Here is a 21007-nt window from a genome sequence, read left to right on the forward strand (position 1 = left end):
CGCGGGGTCTCCTCCCACTGTGATTGGTTTCCGGCGTCCCGTGATTGACAGCGCTGCTCGCTGAGCGCCCTGATTGAGTAGTCCCGAAAAGACAGGCAGTGCACACAATGAATGAACAGCGGCGACTTGTAGACGGATCTGGCGGTGCAGCCAATGGCGGAAGAGGGCCTCGGAGGCCGAAGGGGGGCCAATGGAGACGGGCTGTGGGGGCGGGACGACGGCGGAGGATAAAGCGGAGGCCGAGGCAGCTTCATTGTTGTGAAGGGTCTTAAAGGGGCCGCATCACCCCGTCGGCCCGGGGGTGGGTGCGGCGCGAGTCCCGGGGCGGCCGAGCGCGGACGAAGGACAGGAAGGCGGGCAGGGGTCGCGGGAGCCGGTGAGGCGGAGTAGGCGTCGGACCGACCCCCCCCTACACACAGGCCCCGCCCCGGCCCCGGCCCGGCCGGATGGACCCCCCCGCGGCCAAGCGGAGCCGGGACTGCCCCGCGGGACCGGAGGAGCGCGACGCCGGGGCCGGGGCAGTGTGCGGCCGGGGCCGACCCGAAGCGCTGCTGGACCTCAGCGCCAAGCGAGTCGCCGAGAGCTGGGCCTTCGAGCAGGTGACCGAGGAGTGCGGTGGGGAGGGACCCACTCCCAGCCCCGTCCCCGACATACCTTCTCCCCCTGTCCAGATTCCAGCCTCCGGACCTGCCTCCATCGGAGACACCCCCAGAGATCTCCTCCAAGATCCTTAACTCTGCCCGAGACATCCCCTCATCCTCCCATTTCACTCCTTCAAACCCTATGACCCACCCCCATCCCTTCCCCAGCAGCTCTGCCCTTCAGCCCACAAGACCCAGGGGTTCCCTCAGTGCCCCAGATCCCAACTCGGGACACTTTTTCTCCTCCTGCCCCATGGTCCTCTCACAACCCTGGGTACCTCTCTTTTCCCACCTTATCCTCATCCCCCAGTTAGGGCACCCCATTCAATCCTCACTCCTCTCTCCAACTCCTACAACCCGCCCCCACTTGGGAACAGAGCAGATCTCAGCACCTAGAGACTCCAGATCTCTGTCCTACACCCCCAGTAGAGGACTCCCCCACTTATATAGATCCCAGCCCCAAGACACCCCTTTCTGTCTCCAATCCCTGCCTCCAGCCTCCAGAACCCACCTGTCCCATGGGGACCCCCTTCTTCTCCTGCGGATCCTGCCCTCAGGCACTAACACTCACACGGCCCCTCAGTAATTGTGGGACTACCTCCCACCTGGGGCTGCCCAGCCCCTCCTGGCTGGCTGCAGAGATTACTCCATCGTCAGAGTCCCCCCTCCCCATTACCCCATGCTCACTCTCCCCTTGCCCCCCAGCCATCCCAGTCCTTCCAGAGTTTGGCAGCAGGTGTGGGGCCTGGGTCTCGGTACCTGGACAGGTGCACCTGGAATCCTGCCCCTATAACTTCTGGGGGGCCCTGCCAGGATGCCCCAAGGCTGGGCAAAGGATGCCCCCTTTCCCAGCCTCAGTGTGGGTCCCCAAGGAGCTGGCGTTGTGGCCAGGACCTGACCAAGCCTTCCTTAGCCCCCACAGGCTCTGTCCTCTGGCTTGGGGGGGCTTTCTTTGCTCCCTGGCCTCTCCAGAGTTAGTGAGTCTGCTGCGACTGATGGGTCTGGGCCAAGTGTGGATGGGGCGGGCTCTGATTCATGGCCTGGAAAATCCCTCCTTCGTCATCTGCCAACTGTCCCCGAGGCCTGAGCCAGTCACTGGTCCTCCCACTTCCCTTTCAAACCTAGGGCTGGGGGCTCTGAAAGGTCCCTGCCCCTTCATTGTGTGTGAGACCCCCAGAGTAATCCTAAAACCTTCTCCAGGGCTCCCATGTACCTGCCCTGGGCAGGTCTGGCCTTAGGAGAGCTCTTGCCCCGCAGAAACTAATGGAATCCTCTGCAGCCTTTTGGGAGTTGTTCTCCTTCTTTGAGGAAACTGGGGCACAGAGAGGTTGAGAAACTTGCCCAAGGACACTCAGCCAGTGAGTAGCAAGCCTGGATTGGAACGCAGGCTCAACCAGATCAGTTCATTGCCCAGAGCCCCCAGGGGTGGGCAGGACACCCCTCCTTTCCTGGGAACCCTTAGAAGCTGGAACAGAGAGCCTGTCTTGGGAGCTGGAGCTCACCAGCTGTGGGACCCTGAACAAGTGAATTCACTCCGCCTCTGAGCCTGAGATCCCCCAGGCTGCAAAAATATTGGGTTGTTGCTATGAGAATTAAGGGAAATCGCACACATAAAGCATTTAGCACAATGTCGGCTAAGAACATGGAGGCCTGATCACCGGTCTTCTTATCACTTTTGTCTTCCTTCCTCGTCCCCCGTCAAAGCCTGAGAGGTGAGACTGCCTTACATTAGGACCCTGAGAACTGACATCCAGGAGGGAAGCAGCAGAAAGTTCCAGAACACTAACAATAGGCCAGGTGTTATTGTAAGCACTGTACATATATTAATGCATATGTAATACTCATGACACCCAGAAGGCAGGTGCTCTTAACGTCTTCTTGCACTCGAGAAAAACCAAAGCTCAGAGAGGCAAAGTGACTTGCCCAAGGTCATACTACTTGTAAGCGGCAAAAAGCCAGGATTCAAGCGCCAGGGTTTCTAACACACCGGGCCTTCCCACAGGTTGAGGAGCGGTTCTCCCGGGTGCCAGAGCCGGTCCAGAAGCGCATCGTGTTCTGGTCGTTTCCACGCAGCGAGCGGGAGATATGCATGTACTCATCACTGGGCTACCAGCCCCCGGAGGGCGAGCACGATGCCCGGGTGCCCTTCACCCGTGGACTGCACCTGCTACAGAGCGGGGCCGTAGATCGTGTGCTGCAAGTGGGTGAGTGCCTGCCCCATACCCCTGCCAGGGAGGCCAGGGGGTCCAAAGCAGGCGTGGAGGGCTGGGGGAGGTTCCAGATGTCAGGCTTTGATGCCCAGGGAGGGTTGTACAAGATATTATGAGCTCAAGATCAGGGATCTGCCTCGACCTCAGTCAGCTTAGTTGGGGCATAGGGGTAGAGGTGGTAGGATAGGGAGGAGAGCAGGGAAGAAGGCAGGGCCGAGGCAGTGGTTTTGAGGAGTGATTGTAAACCAGAAGTGAGAGGAGGTTCCAGACCTCACACAGAGGGACCCAGGGATGCTCTGGGTCCAAGGTTTAGAGCCAGAGGTAAGAATGATCCTAGACCTCAGGCTGCAGCGTCCTCGGTGAGAGTGGCAAAGTTTTAGAGCCAGTGATGAGAGACAGTTTTGGACGTCAGGCAGAGAGACTCAGGTGGAGGTTGGGTTCAGAGGTTTAGGAATGGTCTCAGACCTAAGGCAACGAGGCTTCCGTGGGGTCTGGGCTGGAAGCTGGGGATCATCTGTGAGGAGTGGTCTTAAACCCCAGGCAGCAGGGTCCAGGTGAGGGGAAGGGATGGAGGTTTAGAGCTAGCGATGAAAGATGATTCTAGACCTCAGGCAGCAGGGCTCAGAAGGGAACCAGTAGAGGTTGAGCCAGAAGGCAGGTAAGCCCTGGAATGCCATACCTCCCATGGGGGCAGGTCATGTCTCCCAGCTGGAGGCAGGGGCTCAGCCAAGATGACCCTCTCTGAACCCTGTCAGCCTGGGGGCCCCCTTGCCTGGACATGACCCAGCCGGCCACAGGCTCGGCCACCTCCAGCCGGTATGAGGAAGCCGCCGTCTCCCTGCATGACGCAGCCAGGGCCAGCTGGGGCCTGAGCTGCCCAACCAGTCGGATGAGCCTGGCATCTGGGCTCCCCAGGGGCCAGGGAGGGGTGGGGGGTGATGGGGTGACCTGGCCCCTGGCCGGCCACATCAGTCCCTCGCCCCCCAAGTATCTTTGGTATCTTTCCAGGAAGTGACAGGGCGCCTGGAGCCTGGGCTGTATCCATGATTACCCAAGGGCTAAGAAAATCATCTTCAACAGCATTGCTGTAATAATATTATTCAGAATTAGAAGAAGAACAAACATTTATTTAGCACTTACTATCTGCCAACAGTGTTCTAAGCACTTGCCAATATTAACCCATTTCATCCTCATTACAAACGCATGACGAGGATGTTACTATTTGTTCCCATTTCACAGATGTGGACACTGAGGCACAGCAAGGTTAAGTGACTTGTGCTAGGTTACTCAGCTGGGATTTGCACCTGGTCTTGCTGTGCACCGTGGAAAAGACTACCCATCTTTGGGGTGACACAGCAGTGACAATTTGGTTTTGGTCTTAGGGTTCCACCTGAGCGGAAATATCCGGGAGCCAGGGGGCCCTGGAGAGCCCGAGCGCCTTTACCATGTCTCCATCAGCTTTGACCGCTGCAAGATCACATCCGTGAGCTGCGGCTGCGACAACCGAGACCTCTTCTACTGTGCTCATGTGGTGGCCCTGTCGCTGTATCGCATTCGGCATGCCCGCCAGGTGGAGCTGCGGCTACCCATCTCCGAGACACTCTCCCAGATGAACCGGGATCAGCTGCAGAAGTTCGTGCAGTACCTCATCAGTGCCCACCACACCGAGGTGCTGCCCACTGCTCAGCGCTTGGCGGACGAGATCCTCCTCCTGGGCTCCGAGATCAATCTGGTGCATGGTAAGGGCGCACCAAGGTCTGATGGGGGGCAGCGAGGCCCCAGCTCACAGCCATCTCGCTTGCTGTGCCACAGGCATTTATCACAGCATCCAAAGGTACCCCTGACCAAGGAATTCCCTTGTGGTCCAGTGGTTAGCACTCGGTGTTTTCACTGCTGCGGCCCAGGTTCAATCCCTGGTTGGGGAACTAAGATCCCCTAAGCCACGTGGTGCGGGCAAAAAAAAAACAAAGGTACCCTTGATCCATGAGCAGGGGTGGGGGAGCACCACTGCCTGAGGTCAAGATCACACACCTCAGCAATTATACTCCAATAAAGATGTTATAAAAAAAAAAAAAAAGGATCACACACCTCAGTAAGCGGCAGATCCTGGATTTGATCTGGCCCTGGGCAGATGAATGGTCAAGAAATCAGCCAGTGGGAAGATCCAGCCCCAGGGTGGGGGTGTCTCAAGATCACAGGAGCAGGCCTGAGTATGGGTGTGTGGAGGTCACAAGGAGTATGTGTGGACATTAGTGGGTGTCAGAGGTGGGATAGGGTAGGAGATAGACCAGGTGTTATGAGTTCTGGGGTGGTTTGGAGCTACAGGTGTTGCTTAACTATAATGATGGGAGGATGGAGTAGGATGGTGGGTGAGTAGACCGATGCATAGTGGGTGGAGGCATGAATGGATATTTGAGGGTGGCGATGGGTGGATATAGAAGGTGTTCATGATGGGGTGTTGTGGTGAACTGTTGGTGTGGAAAAATGGATGGAATGAGTGGATGGGTGATTTACTAGGATGGTAGGCGAATAGGGAGTTGGTGGTAATTGGTGGTAGGGTTGGATGGGATGGGCTTTGATTGGGGAGTTTGAGGTAGTGGACAGATGGGGTTGGTGGAAGACTGGAAGGGCCAAGGGGTGCATGGATTGAGGGTGAGTTGATGCGTGCATGAATGTTCTTATGTGAGGACTAACATGGTGGATGGGTCGAGTAGGTGGGTGTTTCTTGTAGGATGTATGGATGGACCAATGGGCTGGTGGGTGTTTGGGGAGATACCTATGAAGGGTGGTTGGTGGGGAAAGAATAGATGGAAAGTTTGGGTTAATTGGATGGATGGATAGAACAGTTGTGTAGGTCAGTGGATGAATAGGTCAGTGGGTATTTTGAGTGGTTAGTACAGATGAGTTGGAAAGACAAATAGGGGTGGGTAGGTGGATGGATGGCCTGGTGGGATGGGTTAATAGATGTGAGTAGGTGGGAGTTATGGGCAGGGTGGATGATGGACTAACGGGGTGGGTAGGTGTGCTAAGGGTTACGATGTGTGGATGGAAGGATGCATGGCATGGCATGGGGGTGTGGATAGATGGTTGAGTGGTTTAAATGGATGGGTAGGTGATGTTTGGGGTAAGATGATGGGTGGACGGATGGATGGATGGATGGATGGGTTTTCAGGTGGGATGGATGGAATTCTGGGATGGGTTGGGTGATTTGAAGGACTGGATGACAGACACCCCCTCCCCCCAGCCCCAGCCTCAGCTTTCCCTCCCTCCCCACAGGTGCCCCAGACCCCACGGCGGGCGCGGGCATCGAGGACGCCAACTGCTGGCACCTAGACGAGGAGCAGATCCAGGAGCAGGTGAAGCAGCTGCTTTCCAACGGCGGCTATTATGGCGCCAGCCAGCAGCTGCGCTCCATGTTCTGCAAGGTGCTGGCTGGGCGGGGACAGCGGGGCGGGACTAGACTGCCGGGTGCTGGAGCCCCCTTCCCTCCTCACCGTGTGGTCCGGCGCAGGTGCGGGAGATGCTGCGAATGCGGGACTCCAATGGTGCGCGCATGCTGATCCTCATGACCGAGCAATTCCTGCAGGATCCGCGCCTGGCCCTGTGGCGGCAACAGGGCGCCGGCATGACGGACAAGTGCCGCCAGCTGTGGGATGAGCTGGGTAAGTCCCAGACCCCGGAGTGCGGCAGGCACCCAGGCTTGCCCACCTGAGATTAGGGTCTGGCCCGTGAATCCTTCCTCATTCGTTAGCACCGCCAATGTACGAGGCACTGTACTGAGCGCTGGCACTACAGCAAGAAATCAGAGAGATTAAATACCTGTCCTCAGAGAGCTGACACCTAGTAGGGCAGACGGACAAGAAAATCCCACAAGCCCATTAGACCAGGGGTCAACACGTTTTCCATAGGGCCAGACAGTTAATAGTTTTGGCTTTTCAGGCCATTTGGTTTTTGTCGCTGTTACTCGATTTTATCTGTTGTAGCCGAAAAGCAGCCACAGACACACATCACAAAGTGGGTGTGGTAGCATTCCAATAAAACTGTATTTACAGACACTATTTATTTATTTGAATTTCATATCATTTTCACAAGTCACAAAATATTCTTTTTATTTATTCCCCACCCCCCTCCACCATTTAAAAATATAAAAATAAATCCTAGCTTACGGGCCATTCAAAAACACATGGCGGGTTCGATTTTCTCCGCGGGTGGTAGTTTGCTGACCCCTGTGACAGACGGTGATTAAGTGCTATAGAAAAAAGATTTGTTTTGCAAAAGGAGTCCAGTAGCCTGGGTTTGAGTCCTAACTTCTGGCTTCCCAGAAGCCAGACTTTGAGCAAGTGATTTTACCTCTCTGGACCGTAAAGTGAAGAGATGATGAGTTGCGCCCTCAGAGGCCGGAGGTGAGGGCTGAGCAGAGACCAGTGCCCAGCACACAGCGGGCACTCCATAAGCGTGTGCTGCTCCTGTCGCGTGAATGTTGAGCCTCCCCCGTGCCCGCATTTGCTGCCCTCTCTCCCCAGGGGCTCTGTGGGTGTGCATCGTCCTGAGCCCCCACTGCAAAACAGAGGAGCGGACGAGCTGGCTCCAGCTGCTTAGCAAGTGGGACAAGCTGGACGTGTGCCCGCTGGAAGAAGGCAACTACTCCTTTGATGGGCCCCGCCTGCAGCCCACCGTAGCCCTCAGCCCAGGTAGGAGAGGGGTCCCCGCCACTCCCCCCAACAAACCATCACTACTTCCTGTGGCCCAGCCACCCCATCATGGTGCTCTGGGGGAAAATGGAGGCAGGGCAGGGGGGACCAGCCCTTGCCTGCCTCCCAGCCAGGAGGGAGTACCCAGGGCAGGGGCAGCAGGCAGCCCGAGGAATAGCGATGTGAAATACTTAAGATGCCTATAGTTCTGGGCTGGTCTCCTGACTCAGTCTCCTTCTGGCCATGGAGGCAGGAATCGGGCAGGGGGTAGGGGAAACAGATAGAAAAGGAAACAGGTATTGAGAAGAGAGAGACAAGTAAAGAGTGGCAGAGATGGAGGGAGAGAGGGAGAGGGAAAGATAGAGAAGGAGAGAAAAAAATGGAGTGTGGAGGGAGAAAGATGGACAGACATTCACAGTTGTTCAAGATCAGTTGTCCATTCATATGAAGGGATATCTCCACTGACACACACACACACACACACACACACACACAGACACACACCCCTTTAAAAGGCTGCTGGAAGGATTTGGGGAGATAACACACACTCATCGCTTCACCCGGAGCCTAGCACCAAGCTGGCACTCAGTGGGGCAGAGCTGACCAGTGCCTGACTGCTAGGGCCCCCCTCATGGGGCTGCATTTGGGCGCCTCTCCCACAGGCCCAGAGGAGGAGGAGGAGGAGGAGGTGGAGGCTGCAGGTTCCCGCCACACCGTGTTTGGCCGCGCCCTGCAGGCTGGGTCGCTGCACTGGAGTGACGCCCACCTGCAGAGGATCCTGGCCAGCGACTCCTACGGCCCCAGCCTCACAAGCAACGGGGGTGGTGACAAGCCAACCTTTGACCCCCAGGGCCGCCCACTGTGGCTGGGCGAGCCCTTCCCCACTGCCTGTGCCCGTGTGGACACCCTGAGGGCCCACGGATACCCCCGCCAGGCCCTGCGACTGGCAGGCGCCATAGTCAACACACTCCGGCTGCAGCGGCGACATCAGCTTGAGACCTACAAGCAGCAGAAAAAAGGTGGGCAGCAATATTATCATCATGTCCTGGGGCTGCAGACACAAATGCCAACAGCTGGGGGCTGTGGCAACCTGGAGAGTCTGTGGGTACAACGGGAAAACAGACCACTCTAGGTGTCTTGAGCAGAAAGGAATTTAATGCAGGGGATTGAGGGCTCGCAAAACCACTGGAAGGGCTGCAGGATTGAAGGTCAGGGAAGCCCCTGCTTGGCTTCACACACTTGGAGTTCAGAAGCACGGGAAGTTCAGCAGGCTGTAGCCCTCACAGGGCGGCAGGGCAGTTCCCAAGAGGACAACCCAGAACCTGCTGGCAAACCTCATGTCTGTGCCCTGCAGACAGCCACACACCTGCTCACAGCTACTGCAGGAGAGTAATGGCCTCATTCTCTCCCACCTTCCACACCTCACACAAAGAAGTCTGGGAAATGTAGTTTCTATAGATCTAGCCACGTGCCTTTCAGGAACACGGACCCCGTGTGGCCAGATCTTCTGATTTTTCAAGAGAAGCAAGAAATCCAGATTATCTAATGTGGAATTTACTGATTTTTTTCAATATGGGCAACAATTTGAAAATTGTATTAGGAAAAACAAAAACTCACACTGTATTGGCCCAAAAAAGGACACGTTTGTGGACTAGATATGGGGGGACAGGAGAGAGGCTACCAGTTGTGTTCTCTGGGTGATGGAGTTGAGTTGATGGGTCAGTTACCAGGAAATTGAACACAGGGTGTAATGGGGGAGAAATGGGGGCATTGGGATCTGAGCAGACCCCTGACCTAGCCTCGAGGCATAGGGTTAGCCCCCCAGAGGAGGTGAGAGCTAAGCTGAGATCTTAAGGATGTTGAGGAGTTTCCCAGGAGAAGGGGAGGGAGCAACAATGTTCCAGTTAGAAGGAACAGCATGGACAGGAGCCCAGAGGCAAGGGAGAGCACGGCTTGTGGGAGGAGATTGGAGGATGGGCTTCCAGGTGGGGTGGGTGACCACCTCAGGGAAACTTTCATATCAGTCCTTGGGAGCCCTGAAGGCTGGCTGGGCCTGAGAGAGGTGGGAAGGATCAAGGGTTATAAGGAGGGGAATGACACTGGTTGGATGTTTTAGAAAGCACCCAGTTTAGCCAGGCCTGGGTCTGGGTGTGGGACAGGAGGCCAGGGCTGTGGAGGTGAGAGCTGCTGCAGAGCTCAAGGGGCAGAGAAAAGGGTGCTGGGTGGGCAGATGGTGAGTGGGCACTGGGAGGTTGGGCTTGGGGTTCAGGGAGAGGAAGCCCCCCCTGGGGGCTTGGTGGAGGGGGGCTGGGCATTGAGCCCTCTCTTCCTACCTGCAGAGCTACTGCAGAAAGGCTCCACCTGCATCACCAACATGGAAGGATGGGTGGGCCACCCCCTGGACCCCATTGGCTGCCTCTGCAGGGCACTCTTGGAGGCCTGTCACCTAGAGGAGGAGACCCTTGCCATTTACCCAGGTACCCACCCTGGGGACCCCTTGAGGAGGTGGGAAAATCACCACCTCTTGGCCATGCCCCCTTGCCCAGTACCCCTAGAAAGTGAGGCCATGCCCTTACACTTGGCCATGCCCCTACACTTGGCCACACCCTTCGGCCAGTGCCAGGTGCCAAGAGGCTTAGCTTCTCCTGAAAGTGAGGCCACCATAGGCCTATCTGCTGTTGGAAGGTGGGCCCCACCCCCCGGTGTGTGCGGAAGCAGCTGGGCTCTCCCTAAACCTCCCCCCCACCCCACACACAGTGTCCATGTTTAAGGTCAAGGACCACCGGAGTCCCAGGAAAAGGGGTTCCCATCTAGCCGCCCTGGTGTCCTTCTCCCACAGACTCAGGCCCTGAGAAGCGGAAGGTGGCCTACCAGCACGTCCCGGTGCCCGGGAGCCCTGGGGAATCCTACTTGGCAATGGCACTAGAGGTGGCACTGCTGGGCCTGGGACAGCAGCGGGCCCTGCCCGAGGGGCTGTATGCCCAGGACAAGGTGGTACGCAACGAGGAGCAGCTGCTGGCCCTGCTGGAGGAGGTGGAGCTGGACGAGCGGCTGGTGCAGGTGCTGCGCAAGCAGGCGGGACAGCTGCTGGAAGGTGAGGCCCCACTGCTAGCCTGGCCCGTTCCTGAAAGATAGGGTCCCGCCTCTGTACTGCAGTGGCCTGGTTGTTGCTGGATCGGGAGACCCCGCCCCTAGCTCCACCTCCTTGTCCTTACTGTCTTTCCATACCCTGGCAGTTCCTAAAAGGTGAGCTCCGGACCTTGGCCCCGCCCCCAGCAGTGCTGGCAGCCAATAGCGGCTTTGAGTGATGAGGCCCCCCCACCCCCTGCCCACTTTGGAGCCAATGAGCCTAGTCACTGATGCCCAGCTAGACTTTGATTGGCTCTGCCCACGGTCCTGCCTTGTGAGGCCCCTCCCCTACTGCAAAGGGAAGCTGGCTTGGCCACACCCCTGGAGCAGGTGCAGCCCCACCTCCACCCTCTGGCCCCACCCTGCATCTGAGTCCTGCCCCCTATCCAGGGGGTGCCCAGGGTCTCTTTTCTGTGGATTTTCCAGTGCTTGTCTCAGTCTTAGCCCTGTGCTCCCTCCCCCGGGACCTCTCTAGCCCCAGTCACTCTATCCTGGGTCTGCCCATCCCACGCTCAGAGCCTGGGGTGTGGGGAGACCTGGGGAGGGGCCATGCAAGCCCACACCCGGAGGCTGATCTCAGGCTGCCCCTGCAGGGGGTCCTTTCAGTGGCTTTGGAGAAGTGCTGTTCCGGGAGAGCGTGCCCATGCACGCCTGTGCCCGCTACCTGTTTACTGCACTGCTGCCCCACGACCCCGACCTGGCCTACCGCCTCGCGCTGCGAGCCATGAGGTGAGGAGAGGCAGCTGGGAACTCCCACTGGGCCGGACTGGACTGGGGGATGGGAGGCTACTGGGAGCCCCATCCTTCTGCCTGAACTCACAGCTTGGTTCATTCAGCCTCCCTCATCCGGGCATTCCAGACTGCCCTGTGCTCTTGATTACACATTAGAAATGTGTCATATTATTTTGGATTTGAGAAATATCCACATGACACAGAATTCAGAGTCCTTTTCTAGGCAGGTTTGTCCCAACTTACCCAAAGCTCTCTGGAGGCAAGCAGTGTTACCACTTTCTTATCTATACCGCAAGAGTCCATATTTCCGCAAACCCATAATCTGAAAATTAAAAGTTGGCTCTCCTTTACGCCATGACACATCCTGCACGTATTCTTTGCACCTTGTTTTCACTGAACATTTGCATCTTAAAAGCTATACCCTGTCACATAGCGTGTGAACCACTGCAGGGATACACCAGGAAAAAACCAATCTGGAGCTGATAGACATTTACACTGTTTCCAAAAAGATGTTGCAATGAATAACCGGGTTATTTCCCATGTGCAACAGCAAATCATAGAAGCAGAATTTTAAAAGTCCCCGTCTATAGTGAACCATGTCCAGCAGATAAATTGAAATCTGTCCCCCATCCTCTGATCCTATTCTCCAGACGCACCTATTAACAATTTGGAGTGCATTTTTCCAGAATATTTGGAAAGAATAATCTGTTAAGAGCCATGATTTAGAGAACACTCTTTCACGTGCTAGACTTTTTTCTAAGCCAGTGCCAGCAAATTACAGCCCACGGGCCAAATTTGGCCCGCTGCCTTGTTTTTGTACAGCCCATGAGATAAGAATGGTTTTTGTATTTTTAGATGTTTGGAAAAAAATCAAAACAATATTCTGTGACACATGAAACGTATGTGAAACTCAAATTTCAGCGTCCAGAAATAAAGTTTTATCGGCACAGAGCACCATTCACTCATTTCCTTATTGTCTGTGGCTGCTTTTACACAACAGTGACAATTGTGACAGAGACCAGATGGCCCACAAAGCTGAAAATATTGGCTGTCCAGCCCTGTGCAGAAAAAGGTGCTGACCCCCCTGATCTAAATCTGTGACTCACATAGTGAAATAAGTATGTTTACCCCCATTTTACACATAAACAGGTTTAAGGTGTGTCCCGAATTATGTAGCAAAGTCATTTAGATATTTGGAACCAGGATAGTCTTGACTCCTATTCCATGCTATTGATTACATTTAACAGCTTAGAAAAACTTTCTTAGCACAGAATGCATGTAAACAGTGAGCTGCTGAACAAAATATCTTAGGGGGGACATTGAGTCATTCAACAAACATTTGTTGTTTACCTGCTGTGTGTCAGGCATTGTCCTGGTGCTGGAGAGGCAGTGTCGGTGAACCAAATAGTCAAAAATTCCTGCCCTCATGGAGCTGCCCTTGTAGTTAGGGAGAGACAGTAAATAAATTTATAGGTAAACTATGTTGTATGTCAGATAGTGACATGCAAGAAAGGGGTGGAAGGAGTTGGGAGTAGGCAGTTGCACTCTCCCATGTGTTGGGCATGTCAGGGAAGAGCTTATTGAAAAATATTTGAGCAAAGACCTGAAAGAGGTGAGGGGGAGTCACAAGAATGTCTAGGGGAGAGTGTTCCAGGCAAAGGGAACAGTTCGTGCAAAGGCCCTGAGGTAGGGCTGTGCCTGGTGGTATGTGAGGGATGTCAAGGGGAACAGTGACTGGAGCAGAGTGAGCAAGGGGTGGGACCACAACAGGACACAAATAATCCCCTTACCTCTTTATCAGCCCTTGGTGCGTGAATAGAGCATCATTTATTTAATCAACCCCACAGTGATGGGTATAAACAACACTGCAATGAACATCTTTTTTTTTTTTAATTTTTATTGGAATATAGTTGATTTACAATGTTGTGTTAGTTTCAGTTGTACAGTATAGTGAATCAGTTATACATACATCAATACATATATCCACTCTTTTTTTTGATTCTTTTCCCATATATAGGTCATTACAGAGTACTGAGTAGAGTTCCCTGTGCTATATGGCAGGTCCTTATTTATCTATTTTATATATGCAGTGAACATCTTGAACATACATCCTCCATCTTTTTGGATGCCCAGGGATTTGCTGGCCTAGGAGGGTAGGCTCTGGCTGAGGCAGGAGGCCTTTCTCTCCTAGAGAGGATGGAGACTCCAGCCTTGTCTCAGGGCAGGGCTGCTTCTCTTCTCACCCCAGGCTGCCCATACTGGAGACAGCGTTTCCAGCTGGAGAACCTCACGGCAACCCACTGGATTCCATCGTGAGCAACCGCTTCCCCCGCTGGTTCATCCTCGGCCACCTGGAGACCCGCCAGTGTGAACTGGCCTCCGCCATGCTGACCGCCGCCAAGGGTGAGGACAGCGGCTGCCCCCTAACCCCGTCCCCATGTCCTCCTTTACCTTACTCCCCTCGTCCTTTCCCTCATTCCTTCCTGCCTACCTTTTATCCTTTTACCATATCCCACCCACAGTTTTCCTTAAGCGCGTTCTTTTTTGGCCACCCCACACAACATGTGGGATCTTAGTTCCCCAACCAGGGATCAAACCCGCACCCCCTGCAGTGGAAGCGTGGAGTCTTAACCACTGGACTGCCAGGGAAGTCCCTCCTTGAGCACTTTCTATATGTACTAGGCACTGTCCCAGGTGCTGAGCTTGCAGCAGCGAACAAAACTGTCCCAAATCCTGTGCTCTGTAGTGTTAATTCTAGTGAGGGCAGACAGACAATAAATAAGGTAAAGAAGATAGTTATGCAGTGAGAGGTAATAAGTGATAAGGAGGGGAATAAAGCAGGTTGACACTTAAGCCAAGACATGAAGGTGAAGGTGGAGTCATGCCAGTATCTGGTGTCTTAGCTCAGCTGCTGTAACAAAATACCATAGACTTGGTAGTTTAAACAACAGGAATTTATTTTCTCACAGTTCTAGAGACTGGAAGTTCAAGATCAGGGTGCCAGCATGGTCAGTTCCTGGTGAGGGCTCTCTTCCTGGCTTACAGACAGCTGCCTCCTCACTGCGTCCTCACATGGCAGAGAAAGGGAGAGCTCTGGTCTTCTGCTCTACTTATAAGGACACTAATCCCATCCTGGGGGGTCCTAGCCACATGGCCTCATCTAAGCAAAATTACCTCCCGAAGGTACTATCACGCTGGAGGGTTAGAGCTTCAATATATGAATTTTGGGGAGGACACAGTTCAGTCCATAGCATCTAGGAAGAGCATTCCAGGCAGAGGGAACAGCCAGTGCAAAGACCCTGATGCTGGACTGTGCCTGGTTATGTTTGAGGAACAGAGAAGAGTCTGATATGGCTGGAGCAGAGTAACAGAACTGTAGGATCTGGGCCAATGATAATAATAGTAATAAAAGCTCACATTTGTGTAACTCTTGCCGTGTTAAGGCTTTTACAAGTATAGGCTCACTGCAGCCCTGTGAGACACGTACCATTGCATTAGTATTACCCTTTGTACAGATGGGGCAGCCAAGGCACAGAGAGGTGAAGCGACTTGCTCAAGGTCACACAGCTTGTGAGTGGCAGGGATTTGAACCCAGGCATCTGGGTCCAGAATCGGTGCCCTTGACAATTAGGGGTCCCGTGGGTCCCTGGGTGGCTTCCTCCCACTGGAAAGGAGGGGGCAGAGGAGAGAAAAAGGGGAGTGCCAAGAGTGGTCCAGGTCTTCATAGAACCATTGCCAGGTGCCTGACTGTCCACATTCACACATTTGCACATGTGTACAGGAACCAGTGTGAGCAGGTCAGGCAGCAGCAGGGGCTGGTGCTGGGTATGCCCGCAATATCCTCTGTCCCTCCCCCCACCCCAGGAGACCCCAAGTGGCTGCACGCAGTACTGGGCTCCATCCAGCAGAACATCCACTCTCCAGCCTTGCTCTTCAAGCTGGCGCAGGACGCCTGCAAGACTGCCACGCCGGCCAGCGCACCACCGGACACCACACTGCTGGGCATTGCGCTGGAGCTTGGCCTGCAGGTGACTGGCCGCAGGGAGGATGGGGGCAGGGGGCTGCTGCCTGAGGGCCGGCCAGGTGAGGGCCACTTGGGGGTGGGACCTGAGTGTGACATCTGCCTCTAGGGGCGGGGCCTGAGGGTAAGCATCGCCTCCGGGGGCGGGGCCTGGAGATGTGAGCGGCACCTCTCGGGCAGGTCTACAGAGGAGCAGGGCCGGTGAGCAAGAGTCCTGAGAGTGAGGGAATGGAGTCACCAGTGAGGGTGGGGCCTATGAATGAGTGACTCAGTAGCAGAGCCTGAAGGTGAGAATCTACTTCTGGGGGTGTGGCTGAGGACAAGGAAGGGGGTCATGGAGCATGCAGGTGAGTGGACTGGCCATGAGAGAGCAGAACCTAAGGGTGCTGGCCTTGGGAGTGGGGCCTGGGGCTGGTGTGCCATAAGAACCACGGGTGGGCGGAGCTGAAGCTGAGGGGGCAGAACCTGCCTGCAAGGAGCTTTCTTGGGGAAAGGGCCTGTAGGGGACTGCAGCCTAGAAGGAGGGGTCACACCACTGAGGGGCGGGGCTTGGGGAGAGTCCTGTGAGTGAAGAGCCATCTCTGGAGGGTGGGGTCTGTGGTTGAAAGTCATGGAGGCGGGGCCTGCAGGTGAGTGTCCAGGCCATCCTCAGGGGCCGGACGAGGGACAGTGCTGCAAGGGCAAGGCAGAGGCATGGTTGCAGCCTGAGGGGATAGACAGGTATGGGGCTCATGGGGGCGGGGCCTCAGACGGTGGCCAAAGTAAAATAACAGAATAAGGTACAGATTCGGGTGATACCTTCCCAGGTAGAACTGGCCAGCAAAGGGCTGGCGGGAGGCAGAATTGGCCTCTGAACAACCCCCTGAGGGGGGCGGAGCCATTGTGGGGGATATGTGGGAGTTGAGATAAGGGTGGTGCTTTAGGCAGGTGACCCACTATTTAGAAGCTTGCAGACAGGACCTGGGGATGGGGCCTCAGAAGAGAGGCCAGCGAGGAAGGTGCTTATTGGGGGTGGGACCTGAAGAAGGTGGGACCTGTAGGGCAGGTGCTTTGTTTGGGGCTGCAGGGGGAAATCTGCTGACAGAAAGCATGGAACTTTCCAGAGAGAAGGGGCAGGTTGGTTTGTCGTCCCAGGTAGGATCCATGGGGCCTCAGAATAACACCAACACTAACAGTAATGGCTGGCATCAGCTGAGCACTTCGAAGAAGTAGGCACCATGCAAAGAGCTTTACCTACATACTTTCACTTAATTCTCACAACTCGATGAGGTGGATACTATTTTTATCTCCATTTTACAGATGGGGAAGCTGAGGTCCAGAGAGGTGAAGCCCCTTGCCCAGATTGTATGGCTCATTGATTCAGCCCTTAACTTCCAAGTTTCCCGGGGCCCTTAAGGATCCCCCACCCCCCTTCCACACGCCAGCCCTGGTTTGGGTGACCCCCTTCTCTACCCCTCCCCATCCCATGCTGCAGGTGATGCGGATGACCCTGAACACCATGACCTGGCGTCGGAGGGAGATGGTGCGCTGGCTGGTCAGCTGTGCCACGGAAGTCGGTGAGAGTCCCCAAGGGGACCCGCCACCCACCTCCCTGTGGAACTGGGCAGACATGAGGGAGAAGCAGAGCCATTTCCCCGACTCCAGCCTGTGCTCAGGGCTAGACCAGGAGGGAATGTTGGGAGGGGGGACCGAGCTGGACAAAGACCTGGAGTCTGGCTAGGCTAAAGTGGCTTGGAGAAGGGACAGTCCCTCCAATGCTTAGCCCCCCACCCCACCAGATCCCACCCAGCCCAGCTGCCCTCTCCTCCCTTGGAAAAGTAAAGTGAAGTTTCTGTCAAGCCAAGAGTGGCGGTAGAGGGGGTGCAGCTTTAGCCTTGGCTGGTGGGGATAGTAGGTCAGGGTAAACCCATGCACACAGGGTACACCCCTGTCCCATTCCTGACCAGTGTCACCCTGCCATCTCCCACAGGCCTGCAAGCCCTGATGAACATCATGCAAAACTGGTACTCCTTATTCACACCGGTGGAGGCAGCCACCATCGTGGCAGTGACGGGCACCACCCATGCCACACTGCTGCGGCTGCAGCTGGACGCGCCCCGGCGGGAGGAGCTCTGGGCCTGCGCCCGCACCCTGGCCTTGCAGTGCGCCATGAAGGACCCGCAGAACTGCGCCCTGCCCGCCCTCACCCTGTGCGAGAAGAACCACGCAGCCTTCGAGGCGGCCTACCAGATCGTGCTGGATGCCGCAGCCGGAGGCCTGGGCCACGCGCACCTCTTCACCGTGGCCCGCTACATGGAGCACCGCGGCCTGCCGCTGCGGGCCTACAAGCTGGCGACGCTGGCCCTGGCGCAGCTCAGCATCGCCTTCAACCAGGACAGCCACCCGGCCGTCAACGACGTGCTCTGGGCCTGCTCGCTCAGCCACTCGCTGGGCCGGCACGAGCTCTCTGCCATCGTTCCCCTCATCATCCGCAGCATCCACTGCGCCCCCATGCTCTCTGATATCCTGCGCCGCTGGACCCTCTCAGCGCCCGGCCTGGGGCCCCTTGGGGCTCGCCGGGCTGCCAAGCCGCTGGGCGCCGACCGGGCACCGCTGTGCCAGCTGCTGGACGCGGCGGTGGCCGCCTACATCACCACCAGCCACTCTCGCTTGACGCACATCAGCCCGCGGCACTACGGCGACTTCATCGAGTTCCTGGGCAAGGCCCGCGAGACCTTCCTGCTGGCGCCCGATGGGCACCTGCAGTTCGCGCAGTTCCTGGAGAACCTCAAACAGACCTACAAGGGCAAGAAGAAGCTCATGCTCCTGGTGCGGGAGCGTTTCGGCTGAGGGGCAGCAGGCAGGCGGTGGGGACATCCGCCTTCGCCCCCGCTTCTGTGGCACCCGCCCTCCATCACGGGCCTCAACACTGAAGGCCTATGTGGCATTTCAGTATTAAGTCAGGGAAGGAGCCCGGCTGGAGCTGGGTGGTCTTGCCTGCCATCCCCTCCAAGCCCAGAAGGAGGTGGGAAGCAGGGGGTCGCATCCTGCCACATGCGTGCCTAGGGCACATGCGTGCCTAGCGAGTGTGCAAGACGCAAGGATCAGAAGCCATACCACCACCCAGAGGCCTGGAAGGGGGTGTGTGCTTGTGCAGCTGGTATGACCCCACCTTGAGCACCCCAAAAGCAATAGGCAAGCTCTCCCTCCCCAAACCCACAGGTCTGCCTTGGGCTGGGGTGGAGGAGCTGGGAGGCAGGACTTTCCAGAAACTGGCTCTCAAAGTCAATGTAGCAGACCCTCCCTGCAACCAACTCTGGGTGCCCAGACGGCTTGTGTTAGGGCATCTAAACTTTTGTACCCTCCCCTCACTGCCTCAGGGGTCCCACCCGCAGGTCTGCGCCCCCTCCAGGCTGCCCAGCTGGGACCAATGGCTCACCCCCACTGAAGGATTTGAAGAGGCTTCAGGCCTCGGCCACATACCTCACCACCCATCCCGCCAGGACTCCCATTCCCTTGGGTGCCAGGGTCCCAGGGTGGGCTGGGGGCTCATTACTGTCCCTCCCCCTACCTGCTAGTCACTGGACATACAACTCAGGAACCGAGCCAGGCTCACACTGTCCTCCAAACCTGGTGTAGGGGGGGGATACAAGCGCAGGCAAGCCAAGGACCCCCCCCTCCCCCCGATCTAGAAAGGAAAGAGGCCAACATCTTAGCATTTTTTGGCCCTCTGTCTGTCTCTCTCTCTGTCTGTCTCCCGCTGATCCTCTGCCACCCTGCTCTGCCCTTCATCTTACTCCCCCTTCCCATATTTCTCTCCATCTAGCCTGTCTTTCTATTTGCATCCCCAAGTCCCAGCTGCTGTCTCTCTTTGGCCTCCCTTTCCCCTACCTTGACCCAGGGAGAAGGAGAGTGTCCCACCCCCCAATCACCCTCCTCTATCTTTTCTCCTCTTGTAATTAAGGACAAAGATTACCACATTTTGTAACTTTTTTTCTATTTATTGAACCATATATTGTATTTCCTTTTTTTTAAAGGTTGAACACAGTTTGTTCTTCTTAATTTTATTTTGAGACTAAGGCGTGTTCCGCCCCCCGGCCCCATTGTGGCCCCCTGCCAGGGCCGCCTTTCCCCCCCTCCCCCCACAGAAAATCTCCAGCCTCTTCTCTGGGTACAGCTTCAAGTGAGGGGTGCAATGGGAGCCACTGCTGGTTTCCTCCAGTGGTAACAATATGGATGATAGCAGACAGGGAGAGAGAGCTCACTATGAGCAAGCCGGGGGCTGACACCCGCGCTTTACACCTGTCATCTGTTACAACACCTCTCATAACAGCCCTATGAGTCGGTAGGATTAGCATTCCTATTTTACAGAGGAGAAAACTGAGGCTCCAAAGTTTAAGAAAGGGCACTCAGTTTTAGAAAGAGACAGAGCTAGATTTAGTACCTTGCTGGGGTAGGGCCACTGATTGCTCGCTCATCCCGGGCTGCATGGCCCATGCAGGGCTGGGAATGGCCACTAGGGGGTGCCCTGGTTCCAGCACTAGCTGTTGGAGTTAATTGCAAGTTTCTGAGCACGGGCGGTGGTGCGTGTCAGGTGCTGGGTGCCGCTGGGTGGGGAAGACACGCCCCCCAAAGGTGGGAACTCGGCTTAGACTAGGCCTTGGTGGGCGAGGTCAATGGGGGGGCGTGTCTGGGCTCCTACACCGCGGATGAGGCTCCCAGTCCCCAAATAGAGTGAGGGATCTGGTGGACGGCAAGAAGGCCCTTGGTTGCCTTCCTTTACTGGCTTCCTGTCTTTAGAGACTGACGGACAGAGGGACAGACTGTCTGGGTCACTGTCAGGGCCGGGGCAGGCGAGGACAGAGGCTTCCCGGAGGGGCGGGGCTCAGAGCGAGGCTGGGCGGAGCCGGCCGCTAGAGGGCGCCGGGGGCCTGCGCGCAGCAGTGGGCGGGCCTTCGGTGGCGCTGGGCCTGGCGATTGGTTCTTGGCTCCTCCCTGCGCTGGAGGGAACCAGTTGGAGGCGGTCCCACCTCCTGCCCCGCCTCACGCATTCCCGCAGGTAAGTGCGGGGAGACCCCACCCCCACCCCCACGCTGACCCGCACGCTCCTTAGTGCCGCCTGTAGGCCTGGGAGGGTAGGAGTGGCAGTTCTGAGCACTCTACATCAGCTTTGGCCCTTGTGGTCCCAGCTGCCTCCAAACATCCTCAGACCTGGGGTGCCCCGTACTGTGCCCCTCACCTCTCAAAGTCATCTACAGATAGATGTTTCCCACAGACCTAGGGTGCGACTCAGGTCCCAGTCACAGCCAGATGTCCCCCTTGGGCCCACATACACACCTCAAGCCCAAGTTCCCCACCAGCCTTCTCAGATACCAGACATCCCAAATCTTACCCCCAGCCCAAGTTGTCCCTTACGTCTAAGTCATCCCCAAATGTCACTAGATCAAAACCTTCAGGTCCCAGGTATCCCCAAATGTCCAGTGTTTCCCTCAGGGTCACCCCCAGCCACCAGCTTAGATTGGGTCCCATTCTCTCCCACACCTGGCCCTGGATGTGGGGCATGCCTCATCATGATCCCATCTAAGTCCTCCAAGAACAGTCCTC

The 21007-nt window shown here is 56.2% G+C and overlaps 1 protein-coding gene across 2 annotated transcripts; it reads left to right on the top strand.

Moving 5' to 3' along the window:
* The first annotated feature begins 231 nt into the window (after positions 1-231).
* On the top strand, positions 232-19451 carry ZSWIM4 (zinc finger SWIM-type containing 4). 2 transcript variants are annotated; one of them, XM_068536880.1, is made up of 14 exons: positions 232-599; positions 2644-2845; positions 4234-4590; positions 6128-6276; positions 6363-6513; positions 7375-7542; positions 8205-8561; positions 9882-10019; positions 10382-10636; positions 11265-11400; positions 13652-13806; positions 15268-15431; positions 16899-16980; positions 17394-19451. In XM_068536880.1, exons 1-14 carry the CDS (start codon positions 447-449, stop codon positions 18251-18253), a joined length of 3327 nt encoding a protein of 1108 aa, XP_068392981.1. In that variant the 5' UTR covers positions 232-446; the 3' UTR covers positions 18254-19451. The 2 variants fall into 2 exon arrangements, with proteins under 2 accessions (XP_068392981.1, XP_068392982.1); XM_068536881.1 differs by having other exon boundaries at positions 6128-6207.
* Positions 19452-21007: the final 1556 nt, after the last annotated feature.

The sequence above is a fragment of the Eschrichtius robustus genome, chromosome 2 (assembly GCF_028021215.1).
Source record: "Eschrichtius robustus isolate mEscRob2 chromosome 2, mEscRob2.pri, whole genome shotgun sequence".
Taxonomy (NCBI): domain Eukaryota; kingdom Metazoa; phylum Chordata; class Mammalia; order Artiodactyla; family Eschrichtiidae; genus Eschrichtius; species Eschrichtius robustus.

Coding starts and splice junctions, on each gene's coding strand:
- ZSWIM4 (XM_068536880.1), top strand. CDS start 447: ATGGACCCCCCCGCGGCCAAGCGGAGCCGGGACTGCCCCGCGGGACCG. Junction 2,846..4,233: donor AGATCGTGTGCTGCAAGTGG/GTGAGTGCCTGC, acceptor TTTTGGTCTTAG/GGTTCCACCTGAGCGGAAAT. Junction 11,401..13,651: donor CTCGCGCTGCGAGCCATGAG/GTGAGGAGAGGC, acceptor TTCTCACCCCAG/GCTGCCCATACTGGAGACAG.